Below are 13,375 nucleotides of genomic sequence, written 5' to 3'. Positions count from 1 at the left end.
CTTGTGATTGTAGCTTTATTCCTTCATACAAGCACACCCCAACCAACATACTCTCTCTTCTTTCCACATATTTTATTATCAGCCATTCCTCAGATAACCAGCTTTGTTCCTTAAATGGGCTCACTCTCTACTCCCTCACCGTTATTTTCCGGCAAAAAGTTCGCAACAAATGCTCACAACTACGTACCGAAAACGAGATTTCCAAATTCGTCACATGATGTTTCACAAGTAATAATACATTCCCGGAAAGGTTCTTTCAAAGGCAACAGCTCCATTAGAAACGCCCATGTGGCGGTCGCCTGCGGTGGCAAAGACTCGGTGCCGCCACGAGGGGAGCACGGAGCGCTCGAAACGGTGCTTAAACTTTACGAAGCAATCAAGAATAAAAATGTGTACGGTATCTCTGATATTATATCGGAAGAATGCTTGTGCGTTTCAAACTTCGTTTCTGCATTCCAGCCCTTGCTCGGTAAGAAGGTAACATTGATTCATCTTACAACTCTGGTTCTTGCAATATATAGTTAGTTACATACATTTCATGCCCTGTTTTTTTTGGATTTCGGTTGCAGCAAGTGTTGGATTTCTTCTGTTTGCTGATGAAAACCTTGGGGAATAATATCGAATTTGTGGTGGAACAAACTTCGGACGACGGAATGGTGGTTGCTGTATCCTGGAAACTAGGTTTTGTCCTTATCTTTACCTTAATAATGATTTACTCAGTTCGGCTTTTTTTTTTCTTTTCTTCGGCAAATGGGGTTGCTTATCTTGTCGTTTATCGTTTCCTCAGAATGGAATAAGGTTCCGTTGCCACTGGGAAAAGGGTTCAGCTTCTACATGTGCCATATTTACCGGGGAAAAGTGATGATCAAGTGAGATTCATTCTGTTAATATTTCGAACTGAATTGATCGCTGACCGTATTTATTTTTTTGATTCTTGACATAGAAACGTAGAGATTTTCATGGAGCCAATCATCCACATTGAACCCCTGAGATTGGTTTGCCTCCACACTCCAGTAAAGCTTCCATTTATATTAATTTTAAATTTTATTTTTAATGAAAATAACGAGTGATGGTTACAGAAATTAATTTCCATGGCGATGACTGCAATGGAAAAGATTAATCATCGGACTCTGTTCAGAAACAAGACAAGAAGGGCCGTTGTTATTTTGTTCGTTATTCTCTTCGTTGCAGCAACACTTGTGTTCTTGAAATACAGGGTATCCACATAAATAGTACTGGAACAGAGTATTTATCGTCTCACCAAGAAAACAGAGCAGTGAAAAAAACTGATAGAGAGAGTTAAAACTAGTCGACATCTACATACCGATTGCAAGGCGTCCAGATAATGTAGCATTCATCTAAATCTTTTTTTCTTACACATCACAACGGCATTAGTCAGAATAAAGAGACGAGAAAAACCTAAACCAAGGCCATCATGATATAATTACAAAATATATTTCTAGCCCTCGGCCGGAATTACTAAGTCACATTGTTCATAGTTGCAAACTGTGAGTAAAGAAACTAAATTACATCTTCGAAAGACATCAGTCATGTCATCAGAAACATCTATCCAGCTACAGCGTCATATCACCTGCAAATAGTATAACATAAATGTTTATCAAATTTGTGCGTACCAATAGAGAGTATTTCCAAACGGGTCATGTTTTTTCGACAAATTCAATCAAGTCAAAATAAGTCAAGAGTGGGAAGAAAATGAAAACGGTGCCAAACATTTCCTAAGGAATGTGGGGAGAGTTATTTCAAGGGCTGAGTACAAATGTAATAAAACCAAATCGCCAGTCACTAGCTTTCAATGTGAAATTATACGTAAAGTTGCAAAAGAAAAATAAGTCGAAAGTATAATCCGATTATCAAAGAAAGATACTTTATCCTAGAGTAACAGATGAGCAGGAAGATCAACAAAAAATAAATACACAAATTAATACGCAATTGGCAAACTTGTCGCATATTACTTACCAGTACATAACAAAACATTATCATTTCTTCAATAAATGATGGCGGATAAGCATCTCCTGAATTCCCAAGGCAGAAATACTCTCACAACCCAAAAGCTCTTGAAGCTTCGCATCACAGTGAATAACCATAGAACTCAGAGGATCCTACAAACAAGACTAAGGTCAATACAAAGTCCTAACGGAAGTAATAAATCCAAGTACGCATTACCAGTGGTTAATGTAATTGCTAAAATGGAAGTACAACGTCTCATATTAAATGAATTATGACAAATCAACCAGTTGAAATCCAGCACCAGGAACATTAATAGGGTTAATGCAATTGCTAGTCTTGATTACAGATCAACTACCTTAATTTCCTCGTCTAAAAATTCAAGATGTCAGACCAAGTCGATATAAAAATGAACAACAAGAAGACTTCTTTTAATTGAGTCAAATAGGGAAAGAGAAGATAACATATCACCTCAAACGGTTGAGTATTCAAATTTATATTTGAAGTTGGAATAAAAGAAGTGTGGGTACTTAAAACCTAGCAAAATTAAATAGTAAATGTAATAGACCACTGACCTCCAGCTGGTTAACCTTTACGTACTCCCAAACACGCGCCAAAGCCTCTGACTGAAGCATCTCTTTTTCTCCTGTTCCAAAAAAATTTGAAAGTGGTTCCGATATTACGACAGGAACAAGGCTAGAATCTTGATTTTGCTTTGTAGACTCATCTTCAATCTTTAATTTCATATCTTGCTCTGATTGTTCTGCAGGTAGTTGAAGTACACACTGTGAGAAACATTATTTGTAAAAAAGAAGATCATAAAATGATGTTGGTTTCATGTTCAGCTTACATACTTGTTGGATCGAGCGGCAAAATATGCTTTGCCAGCAACTTATTCATCTTGAACATGTCAGTAGAGTCTATTTCAAAGACCAATCGCAGAGCATCGTCACAGATAATCTTTCTCCTGTTCCCTGGATCCTGAAGGTTATGTTTTCTGATATATGCCCACAGCTGCTTCACTATCTGGATTGAAATCAAGTAATATTGCTCATAATTTTTTTTAAATCATAATAATAATTGAGCGGTTCGTGTTCGGGGAGGGTGGTCCAAACCTCTGTCCTTGGTAATGCTGGCTGCCCAACAATGGCCTGAAGTTCAGGTGAAACACCACATACTTTATTTAGACCTCCAGGACCACCTCTTCTTTTAATTCTAGCTGGTGCTCTGAAATGAAATTGAGTAACTAACATTAAAATCATAAGATCCTAACTAATAATCATGTGTATCGTTTAAAAAAAATGAAGGTCTGTTGATTGCAGATCCCAACGAAAAATTAATTGCACGAGAACAGACGACAGACATCAACGTTATTTAACCTGGCCCACCATATGCCGCATTATGAGAAAAAAAATAGAAGCAAAACAAAACTAACATCGACGCAACAGTCATCCACTTTTCCATTATACATAAAAGTGTCAACAGTAATAGAAAGCGTGATACTGGAAACTTCTTTCTAAGGTCGAATACCTAGGACATTGTAAACCCTAATATGGTTGACGATCAATAGTAATGTCAATAATAGAACAAGATTTTTATCTATCTATCCATTGTATTACCAGCTTAGGAGACAACAAGTAAGTTCGTAAAGCCAAGACAATTTGAACACCATAATATGCCAAAATAATAAAAATTAACCTCAAATTTGCAACAAATTTAGTCCAAAGAAGAATCACCGAAAACGATGTTGCATTAAAAACTTCCCCCAATTTTTCCCTAATAGCAAACAAAAACACCGATAGTAACCAAGATTGGAACTTTACCATCACACGGTTAAAACACTCAAACAGCTACGACGAATCCAGTTATAGAACAGAACTGAAATCCATTTAAGTTCCTTTCAAACACAAAGGCTATCCTAAACCCTAGGTCTCACCGAAAATTAACCATTAAAACTAAAATCAATCAACTAATAAGTCATTCTTGTTTCCTCTCAAACACAAAGGCCAACCTAAACCCTAGGCCGCACTGAGAATTAACAATTAAAACTAAAATCAATATACTAATAAGCCATCATTGTAATCACTGTAAAGACTCAATTTTGTACCCCGAAGAAAACCCCAAAACCCTCGGAATCTGTGAAATTAAACAGACTAACCTTCCTTTCCGCGTTTCAGAAGCATTTGCTGCTGCATTCTGGTCTTTCACCGCCGGTACGGGCTGTGGGTGTTTCACTTGCGTCTGTTGCTGAAAGGCGAAATGGGGCTGGTGAAACGGTTGGGGAAGAAGGAAATTTGGGGACTGGTTTTGGGGCTGAGGGGGCAGCTGGTCTTTCGGTACGGGGTGCGAGCGGAGGAGGAAAGTGATTTGGTCCCTGATGAATTCCGCTTTGTGGGAAAGCTCTAACCCTAGTTTCGCTTCGAGCTGCTGAACGACGCTGTTCAGGGAAGTGACGGCGTTAGGGTCTGATTGACGGAGCACTGTCTCCACGCCTTCCGCTATCTCTTGGTCCGACACCATCGTTACGCTTGAGCTTCTGCCTTCATATAATTTTTTCGTTTAACGGAAAGTTAACGTACGGCTCAAACGGCTCTTCCCTCTCTTCTTCTTCTTCTCAGAATAACCCTCTCTGCCTCTCTCTCTCTCTTCTCTCCCTCTCCCTCTCTCTCTCTCTTCGACAAATATAATACAAAATTTATCTAACCACGAAAATACCCTTGCTTCGGAGGGGATGAAATGACCACAGTAGCCCCCACGAGTTCAAAGAGAAATTAGTTTACGCTTGCTTTGAATTTCAGAGAAATGACTCTTATACCCTTACATTGTATTGAATATCGAAATTCTCGTGTGGGTATTTTGGGGTTATGGAAGTGCTATATTCTTGGTGAAGCTTTGGCGGTTAGATGCGACTGTGAGATGAGATAGTAGAATGTTTGTTCAACAACAAAAAATAAAATAAAATATATATCTATTAATTAAACCTAATTATATTATTTGCAATATATTACTTTAATTTATTTTTTTCAGTAGTCATTAGGGGTGGCAATCGGGCCATGTGAGTCGAGTTTGGGTCGACTCAAGCTCACATACAATCGGGCCTTGTTACTATAGGTTTAAGCTCACGTACCATCGGGCAGCTCGTGTATTTTTTCGGGTTTCGGGTTTATATCGGGCCGCATTAATATATAACTGTAATTAGTAGAAATTTTTTATAAAAACAAGTGATAAAAAAGATTTACCTCCATTGAAGTCAATCCACAAAAAACCGTAAACGATCTTTGCAAGTTATTAGAAAAACTTAAAAACAAGACCTAAACTAAAGAAGTTAAAAAGAATAAGTAACTCTTATAATTATAAACGTTTTATATTCTCAAATCTCGTTGATAAATTTCAGCAATAAGATTTCGATAGTTATTTTGCATTTGATTCCTATTTTAGTTATTGTCAACGCCACCACTTAATTCATTTTATTTTGCAAAATAAAATAGTCTTATACGGTCGTAACTTGTATGCTGTCATAGCATTAAAATAATAAATATATTATATATTTTATTATTAACCTAATTGGTCGGCCTTATTTGAGTCATGGTAAGCTCAAACTCGACTCATAAATTAATCGGGTTTAATAAAATGACTCAAACTCGGCTCAGCTCACTAAAAAGAAGGCTCGGCTCAAATATAATCGGGCCGAGCCATCGGCCTTCGGTTAGGCCCAGCTCAATTGCCGGTCCTAGTAGTCATTCTTAAATTAATAATCTTTTATTAATGGGCTCAGATAAACCCGAAGTCTTAGCCCAACATGGATGGGCCGACACCCATCAGCTATAATTAGCATTAAATATTCGGCCCGGAACTTAGTCGGGTAGGATCATACGGGTCTGGACCCTCATTTTCTACCCATCTCAGAAGCCGGCCAGAGCTATTGCAGAACAGGTAAAATGGCGCAGATTCTCAGTCTTCCTCCACCAAACCCAAGTTGCAGAAACCAAACACCGCAACACCAGCACAGTTCAACTCGGCGAAGACTCACCGCTTCGACTAGCTCAACTCACAGCTGGACCTCCGTTTCGAACTCCGTCAAGTGCAACGGCAGGGTTTCATGCCTCTTCTCGGACAATCGCAAACAGGTTTCTCCTCCTACGTTCTTACTCGAAAATTAAACTGCTAATTCAAAAAAAGGGAAAGAGAAACTTCGTTCGGTACAGTTCGGGATTTCCATTTTCACCTTTTCCTCCCTAATTTGACTGCCATTTTTGGAACAGTGAATCGAACAGGAGAATTATATACAAATATTTGACCTAATTTTTGGGGATAGAGAAATTTTGGATAGACACTAAGTTGGAGATATTGCGAGGAAAATGTGACTTCCTTACCTGGATTCCGATTACTTTCGATGTTATAAATTTTACTAGTGGTGTATATATAATGAAATGAAATGGATGGGAGAATGGAAAATGTGGTTAAGCCATTGGTTTTATATGAATTGTATCGTTAGGATGATCTTGAGTTCGGCAAAACTTTGCCGTAGTTCCGTTTGGTGGCATGGGATGGGATTCTTGTTGAAACTAGAAAATACCGCGCCCTGAATCACAATATTTATAACTCAGTGTCGGATTAGCTCTCAATATGCAAGTGTAGGTGGTCTTTCAAGCATATGGTATTAACGAATATTTGGTGGCGAAGAGTGAATGCATTTAGTTGGATGTAGCTCCTGACGATGCATTTAGTGAATGCCATATATGGTTGCGGAAGCCACTGTATGGTGTGTTACAGTTACATCATTCCATGCCTTATGAAATCAGTTTTCGCTTGTAAAGGTTTTAGAAGATGGGCGTTGAACTTTAGTCTAGTTTTTATAGCTAAAGTTTGTCGAATGGCCATCTTATGTAAACGTTTAAGGTGTTACATATGCAAATACTTTAATCTCTCACGAAATCGGAACTGTTTTATTTTTCAGTGAAGTCTTTACACGTGACACTTTTTGCTATTATTGTTATTGAAAAAAATATTTTTATTGTTGCTATTGAAAGTTCAGTGGAGCTAGCTCAAGCATAGGGTTTGGGTTTCACGACAAATATATCGTAGGTATATATTATAATATAAGTAAGCCCACGGGTTTATTTGGACCCGAAAGTAGAGATTCTGAGCTAGTTCTGATGAATGTAAGTTCGTATGTTGTCAACTTCGTACGTTGATATGATTGAATGAACTTTGTGAATCTTAGCCAAACCTGGCTGATTGACATCTTTTCATGTTAACTACCCATATCTGAAGTTCAAATGTTCAATGGCTAAAATACGAAAGGAATTGATTGATAATCTTCCGGAGAATGCATCCATCTATTCATCTATGTTTCTGGAAAAAATTAACTTGGTTTATGTTCGCTACCTGTAATGTAAATTCAATTTTAACTGCAAAAACTTAGATTTCAAGAAAGTGCGTATAAACTTCAGATGCCCCTTCATTCACCGTGTTCTTCTGCTATACCATCAATGGATATCTCATATATGTCTTTTATTACTTACAGGATCAGGCTCGAAAAGCCTTAGAAGGTGCTCTAGGTGAAAAGAAAACAGAGTTTGAGAAATGGAACCAAGAGATTAAAAAGAGAGAGGAAGCTGGCAGTGGAGGAGGAAACTCCGGCGGAGGTGGCGGTTGGTTTGGGTGGCGTGGGTGGTTTGGTGGCTCCGATGGTGATCGTTTCTGGCAAGAAGCACAGCAAGCAAGTCTTACTATTTTAGGCATTTTTGTTGTGGTAACGTTTTGGAATCTTTCTACTTTTTTATTCCGTTAGATATGATACTTGTTTATGCCGTCTTATATATAGTTTTATTGATGCAGTATCTTATAGTGGCAAAAGGAGATGTGATGCTCGCTGTGATCTTCAATCCTCTGTTGTTTGCTTTGCGAGGAACAAGGAATTCATTGACCTATTTGACCTCAAAGATTACAAATCGAGCATACAATAACGGGGGCGATTTCGCTACACCGCAAGAGGAAGCGCCTGTGCCAGTTTCTGCTAAAGAAAAGGTGGTGGGAAAATGGGGAAGCAGTTGATTTTACTTCAGGTGAGCTTTATGCAGCCATATAGAGATATAAAATCACGTATTTTCTAAATATAACGATAAAGAATTCCATTTTTTTGGTAATTTTTTTTGCCCTTTAGCTTAGTAGCTGTTGTCAGTTTAAATGAAACAAATCCTCATGTGATAGAATCCTTATATTCCAAATTTCCAATAGGATTTATTTGCCTCTGATTTTTGGTGATCTCTTGTAAATGGCATTGTGTTTTGCTGCTTACATTATCATATTTAACCAGCAACGTGGGCTAATTGGAAATGGTATAATGAAATATGTCGGCTTAATTGCTCACTATTCGTACATAAACATTCATTACAGGCCAGCAAAGCATATCGTACAAACAGTAGAACGTGTGTTGAAATAATTCCATGGGGCCCATAAATCAATGTAATGACAACAACAAAAATATATTTTTTCGGGTAAATTACGGATGAACTCAAATTACGAAAAAAAACCATTATGTTTGGATAATTACACTCAGTCTTCAACTATAAATATTTTTACACGTTCGTTTTGCGGTGTCAAATTTAGTGAAATCTTTTAGATTATATGGAATATTCTCCAGTTTGTATTTGTTTTACGTCGTCGAGCTCCACATTTTGAAACAAGATGATCATAAGATGTGTCTCTTAGCTTGTAAATATCATATGAAAATGCATTTTTGCACAAAATGAATACGAAGTGTGGAGTATTCCGTGGAATTTAGAAGATTCTATTGAATTAAACATTCTTGTGTTTTTTTCGTAATTTGACTTTAGTTCAGGGGTGGCCGTAATTTTTAATTTTCCGTATATTTTATCATATTTAAAATACCTTGTACTGATGCAAGTGTAATAATTATTCCAATCACATGAATTTGCATATAAAATAATTTCTCGAGCAGGTTTTTTGATTGGACTGGAAAAAAAGTTGGCAAAATGCAATGACATGACAAAGTCAAAACAGAACAACAACCCTTCTTTCCCGGTAAAAACAGTAGAACTGAAGCTCTTGACTTTTGACTACTGACAGCAAATTGTTTAATCGGTTGAAATGGTAAAAAGAACACAGCTAGGGTAAAAAATCAGGGGGTACTATACGGCTATTTCGAACCTACACCGGGTGAATATAACCCGGTGTGGGATATGCTGACGCGTGGCATTATTTATTATTTATTTATTTATTTTATTCCTCTCTTTCTCTTTCTTTCTTTAATTATTGTTTTTTATTCATTGTGTTTTATTTATTTATTTTTCTAAACTAGGCTTGGAATTGATCTCATTTTCTCTCTCCTACTGCTACCGTCGTTTCCTTCTACTTTTTTTTTTTTTTTTTTTTCCTGGTTTTCTCCATTTCCGACAAGACGGATATTAGACATCTCCCTCTCCTCCGTTGAGCAATTATCTATAAGATATTAAGATTATTACAATTTTTTCTCGGGCACTAATTGCGCCTTTTATGATTTCAGAGTTCGATTGAAACTTAGTTTGTGTGTTTCGGTTCTCTCTCTCATGCTCCAGTTCATCGTGACTGGATTATTTTCTCGTTTCTTGTTTACTCTTTCACTGTGTTTGTAAAATCTTAAATTGTGTGGACTGTAGAAGGGGAGAGAAAATGGCTGAAATAAAAGACCCAACACAGAGAATTTTATCATCATACCTGTAAACAAAATCATCAAATTACAGAGATGTGATGAATATTATTTTATGATAAAATCAGTAATGAAAATATATGAAGGAGAGAAGAATTTGACGTTTGAGAGAAAAAAACAGATCTGAATTATCCAAGTTAGTGGGATTTGGTTAACAAAAAGTCTAACCCGTTTCTAACTATGGTTTAGGAATATATTTGTAAAAGGAAAAAGGAGACGAATAAAATAAATAAAAAAATAATAAATAATGCCACGCGTCAGCATATCCCACACCGGGTTATATTCACCCGGTGTAGGTTCGAAATAGCCGGTACTATACTATTAATAATGTTAAAAGAAATCAACGGTCGATCATAGGAGCCGGAGGGAGTACAACGGCTACACAAACAACGGAGTTATTATAACCTGCAAGTGCGGTGCACGTACGCCACATACAATCATTGGCCCAAATAGAAGAGGTCAAAATAATAAAAGTCCACCTAATCCTAGGCTGTCTCATATCATACGTTGAAATTCCCCTTGAAAGAAGTGCAGACTGAGTGACCTTCACGATCTCCCCCACCCCCACCCCCACCCCCTTTCTCTCTCTTCTTGTTTTTATTTATTTTTAATTATAGAAATTATTATTAATAATATTATTTTGTGGAATATTCAGCTCTCCCACATTCATTCCTCATTTATTCACAATCCCGGATCACCACAAGACCATTTCCTATTGTACTCGAAACTTCCCTGAAAAAACTCTCTCTCTCTCTCTAACACTCTCTCTCTCTCTCTCTCTCATCTTTTTTATTTTGTGTGTTTGTTTGTTAAGTTCTTGATGTCCTTTTCTAGTTAGTTCTTTGGGGCGCCTTATCCATCGAGGGGTGTGTAATTTTTTTCATTTTTGTTTCTTCCCCCTTATCTTTTTGTGGGATTCTTTCTTTTATTAAGTAACTCGCGATTTTTTTAATTCTTTTTTTTTTAAATATAAAAATTCATTCTTTTGCTTTTCTGTCTGCTTTGTCCTGGTGTTCTTTTTCCCTATTTGGGCTCTCTTTAATTTGTTATCTCCAGTTCTCGTTAATCTTGTTACTCTGCATTGTGTGAGGGGAGAACCACTTTGATGCGCATTTTCAGATTCTTGTGTTGAAAACAAGAATCTCTTGTTTTGGTTGGTTAGTTGATGTCTTTGGCTGTTGTTGGGGTTGTTTCGAGTTCCAAAAACATGGGATTTGACGAGAACAAGGGGAAAGGGAAAGAGGCCGACCCGGTTACTGAACCCAATGAAATTGGGTCGAGTCAACCCGACCCGGATATCGAGCCCGGAACAGTTGGCAGCGTCAGCAGGCAAATGAGCGAGACCTCTCTGTATGCCACTGAGGATGAAGATGATGAAGACACTGAAGCCAAGCTACAGCTGGGCCCTCAATGCACTCTCAAGGAGTTGTCTGAAAAGGACAAGGTTTGTTCTTTTTTAATAAAAATACAATCTTTTTCTTTTTTTTATTGCTCTGTTTTCAAGAATGTTTGCCCTCCATTATTTTTTTCTGTGTTTTCATGGCGGAATTGGTGTTCTTTTGTGTTTGAGAGATTTAGGATGATGAGAGTTTGAGGAGGTGGAAGGAACAGCTTCTTGGGAGTGTGGATATGAATTCTGTTGGAGGTATTTCTTTTCCTTTTTTTTGTTGTTTTAATTGAATTTTTCTTGTGTACAAATTACAAATTATATTATAATATAAATTGTTATTGTCAATTATATTCCAGAATCCAAGAATGCTCATATGTTTGCTCAATTCTGTTATTTAAACTCAAATCATGATAGATCTTGCTGTAGTTAATTTTTTTTTTGGTTGGAAGGTGAATTAGAGGAAATGTGAAACGATTAATTAAAAAAATATATATATGCTTCTAGAAAAGTCAAATTTACATTGCTCCCAACATGTTAGATTAGATCCCTCGATGCCTGCCCACGGCCTCGCCGTGTCATTTATTTTTTCGTATGAAATTTATTTCGTTTTTTTAGAATTTATCGGACGATTTTTTAGTAGTACTTTATAAAAAAATATGGCATCCACTTCCGGCCATTGGATCATAGGGTGTGTAGTTATATACCTATGTATTAGATATGTGAGTGCTTACTGTATTGATTATGTTGGAAAAAATGGAGTTCTTTTATGTGTGTATGTGTGTGTGTGTGTGACATAGTTATCATCGTAATGATTATTAATATGGATTATTGTTATTATTGGATAAAAAAAGTGTTGATTTCTGATGATTCTTGTTGAAATGTAGAAACACTTGATCCAGAAGTGAAAATATTTAGCCTTGCGATAAAATCACCTGGTAGGGCTGATATTGTGCTTCCGATACCCGAGGCTGGAAACCCTAAAGGATCCTGGTTTACTCTCAAAGAAGGAAGCCGTTACAGCCTTCAATTTACTTTCCAGGTCAGCAACAACATTGTTTCTGGCCTCAAGTACAAGAACAATGTCTGGAAAACCGGCATGAAAGGTTCTCTCTCCTCTCTCTCTCATCTAAATTATTACAATTTGACCCACAAAAAAAAACGATGCATTAAATTAGTTCTGATTATTCTTCGTTTTAAAAAAAATGTTTTCAGTGGACAACACTAAAGAGATGATTGGAACATTCAGCCCTCAGCCAGAACCTTATACGCACGAAATGCCCGAAGAGACTACCCCTTCTGGCTTTTTGGCTAGAGGATCCTATTCAGCAAAAACGCAGGTAATTGTTATTCGACTGTTTTCTTTTCTTTCGGTTTTTTTCAATCTTGGAGTTAAGATTATTTTTGTCGAATAAATGTTGCTGGTTGGTGATTGTTGAAATGCAAAGGGATTGATGATTCTTTTATTTATTATAATCTTGTTTGTTGCTTACTACAAGTTCATCCTCACGTAGCTGACTCTTCATTTGTTCGTATAAATGATGTTGGATTATTTACTGAAAATAAAAATTCAGCCTTTGGTAGCAATGTCGAAATTCGAGAAGGATATATTTAAAGATTTCTTGATTTTATATTTAAATTCAGCCTTTGGTATCTGACTTCACTTCGTGATTTCAAATATTTGGGGTTTTTATTTTTACTAATAATTATCTTCTTTTTTTAATTCAACGTGCGCAGTTCCTTGATGATGACAACAAATCGTACTTGGAGCTGAATTATACGTTCGAGATCAAGAAAGACTGGCAAGCGACATAAACGAAAGCTGCTATATATGCTATCTATATATTAGAAGCATTTTCACTTTGCACCAACAAAATATGTATCTCGTTTTTTCCGTTTTTCTTTTTTTTTTTGGGAGTGTTTTTTGTCAACTTTTTGACTATTGTTGTCTGATGATGAGATGATAGAACCCAGTTAAAGAGGATAGAAATTTTTTCTTGTCTAAGATTGGATTGGTTTTTCAGATGTCGAAGCTGGTAAATTCTAGCCGTAGATCGAACTCAATTTGTTGATTGTCATGCAATAAAAGTTGTGCTTGACCTGCAACAATTTCACAAATTTTCGTCTCTCTCTCTCTCTCTCGTTTTTTTGTGGCCCATCTTGGTCTTCGGGCTCGATCTTCCTTATTTATTGGTTCCTGGTCCACTTTGGAGATTTCGGTCCAACAGTTTTGGAGATAGGGAGTTCGGCACACTTGTTGCCGAACTGACCCCATCACAAGCTATTCAACGTTGATTCATGTTCGATTCTAT

General features: G+C 36.9%; 4 protein-coding genes across 5 annotated transcripts; 3 read left to right on the top strand and 1 right to left on the bottom strand.

Annotated features, from left to right (window-relative positions):
* The first annotated feature begins 86 nt into the window (after positions 1-86).
* On the top strand, positions 87-1,229 carry LOC105968323 (uncharacterized). Its single transcript, XM_012992953.2, has 5 exons — positions 87-477; positions 570-681; positions 788-869; positions 944-995; positions 1,080-1,229. The coding sequence occupies exons 1-5, from the start codon at positions 115-117 to the stop codon at positions 1,227-1,229; spliced, it is 759 nt and encodes a 252-aa protein (XP_012848407.2). The 5' UTR covers positions 87-114.
* Positions 1,230-1,299: 70 nt separating this feature from the next.
* On the bottom strand, positions 1,300-4,707 carry LOC105969026 (SWIB complex BAF60b domain-containing protein). The gene is made up of 6 exons (XM_012993748.2): positions 4,124-4,707; positions 3,081-3,192; positions 2,820-2,991; positions 2,541-2,728; positions 1,978-2,120; positions 1,300-1,591 (listed from the first exon to the last, which is right to left on the bottom strand). The coding sequence occupies exons 1-5, from the start codon at positions 4,483-4,485 to the stop codon at positions 1,998-2,000; spliced, it is 957 nt and encodes a 318-aa protein (XP_012849202.2). The 5' UTR covers positions 4,486-4,707; the 3' UTR covers positions 1,300-1,591; positions 1,978-1,997.
* Positions 4,708-5,826: 1,119 nt separating this feature from the next.
* On the top strand, positions 5,827-8,626 carry LOC105968324 (sulfate adenylyltransferase subunit). Of its 2 annotated transcripts, XM_088812000.1 has the most exons (4): positions 5,830-6,092; positions 7,493-7,720; positions 7,807-8,033; positions 8,365-8,626. In XM_088812000.1, the coding sequence occupies exons 1-3, from the start codon at positions 5,904-5,906 to the stop codon at positions 8,020-8,022; spliced, it is 633 nt and encodes a 210-aa protein (XP_088668126.1). In that variant the 5' UTR covers positions 5,830-5,903; the 3' UTR covers positions 8,023-8,033; positions 8,365-8,626. The 2 variants fall into 2 exon arrangements, with proteins under 2 accessions (XP_088668125.1, XP_088668126.1); XM_088811999.1 differs by lacking the exon at positions 8,365-8,626 and having other exon boundaries at positions 5,827-6,092; positions 7,807-8,222.
* A 1,549-nt stretch (positions 8,627-10,175) lies between these two features.
* Positions 10,176-13,181, top strand: LOC105969074 (rho GDP-dissociation inhibitor 1). Its single transcript, XM_012993805.2, has 5 exons — positions 10,176-11,120; positions 11,255-11,321; positions 11,951-12,169; positions 12,279-12,403; positions 12,801-13,181. Exons 1-5 carry the CDS (start codon positions 10,842-10,844, stop codon positions 12,876-12,878), a joined length of 768 nt encoding a protein of 255 aa, XP_012849259.2. The 5' UTR covers positions 10,176-10,841; the 3' UTR covers positions 12,879-13,181.
* Positions 13,182-13,375: the final 194 nt, after the last annotated feature.

This window comes from Erythranthe guttata, chromosome 13, assembly GCF_056151865.1.
Source record: "Erythranthe guttata isolate IM_541 chromosome 13, IM_541, whole genome shotgun sequence".
Lineage (NCBI taxonomy): Eukaryota > Viridiplantae > Streptophyta > Magnoliopsida > Lamiales > Phrymaceae > Erythranthe > Erythranthe guttata.
This window is presented reverse-complemented; position numbering and strand designations above follow the sequence as displayed.

Excerpts from the sequence above, each read along its gene's own strand:
- LOC105968323 (XM_012992953.2), top strand. The coding sequence starts at position 115 with ATGGGCTCACTCTCTACTCCCTCACCGTTATTTTCCGGCAAAAAGTTC. Across the intron at positions 478-569 it reads AGCCCTTGCTCGGTAAGAAG|CAAGTGTTGGATTTCTTCTG; the intron begins GTAACATTGATT and ends TTTCGGTTGCAG. Across the intron at positions 682-787 it reads TGCTGTATCCTGGAAACTAG|AATGGAATAAGGTTCCGTTG; the intron begins GTTTTGTCCTTA and ends TCGTTTCCTCAG.
- LOC105969026 (XM_012993748.2), bottom strand. The coding sequence starts at position 4,485 with ATGGTGTCGGACCAAGAGATAGCGGAAGGCGTGGAGACAGTGCTCCGT. Across the intron at positions 2,992-3,080 it reads CAGCATTACCAAGGACAGAG|ATAGTGAAGCAGCTGTGGGC; the intron begins GTTTGGACCACC and ends ATTTCAATCCAG. Across the intron at positions 2,729-2,819 it reads TTTGCCGCTCGATCCAACAA|AACAATCAGAGCAAGATATG; the intron begins GTATGTAAGCTG and ends AACTACCTGCAG.
- LOC105968324 (XM_088812000.1), top strand. The coding sequence starts at position 5,904 with ATGGCGCAGATTCTCAGTCTTCCTCCACCAAACCCAAGTTGCAGAAAC. Across the intron at positions 6,093-7,492 it reads TCTCGGACAATCGCAAACAG|GATCAGGCTCGAAAAGCCTT; the intron begins GTTTCTCCTCCT and ends TATTACTTACAG. Across the intron at positions 7,721-7,806 it reads TTTTAGGCATTTTTGTTGTG|TATCTTATAGTGGCAAAAGG; the intron begins GTAACGTTTTGG and ends TTATTGATGCAG.
- LOC105969074 (XM_012993805.2), top strand. The coding sequence starts at position 10,842 with ATGTCTTTGGCTGTTGTTGGGGTTGTTTCGAGTTCCAAAAACATGGGA. Across the intron at positions 11,121-11,254 it reads AGTTGTCTGAAAAGGACAAG|GATGATGAGAGTTTGAGGAG; the intron begins GTTTGTTCTTTT and ends TGAGAGATTTAG. Across the intron at positions 12,170-12,278 it reads CTGGAAAACCGGCATGAAAG|TGGACAACACTAAAGAGATG; the intron begins GTTCTCTCTCCT and ends AAATGTTTTCAG.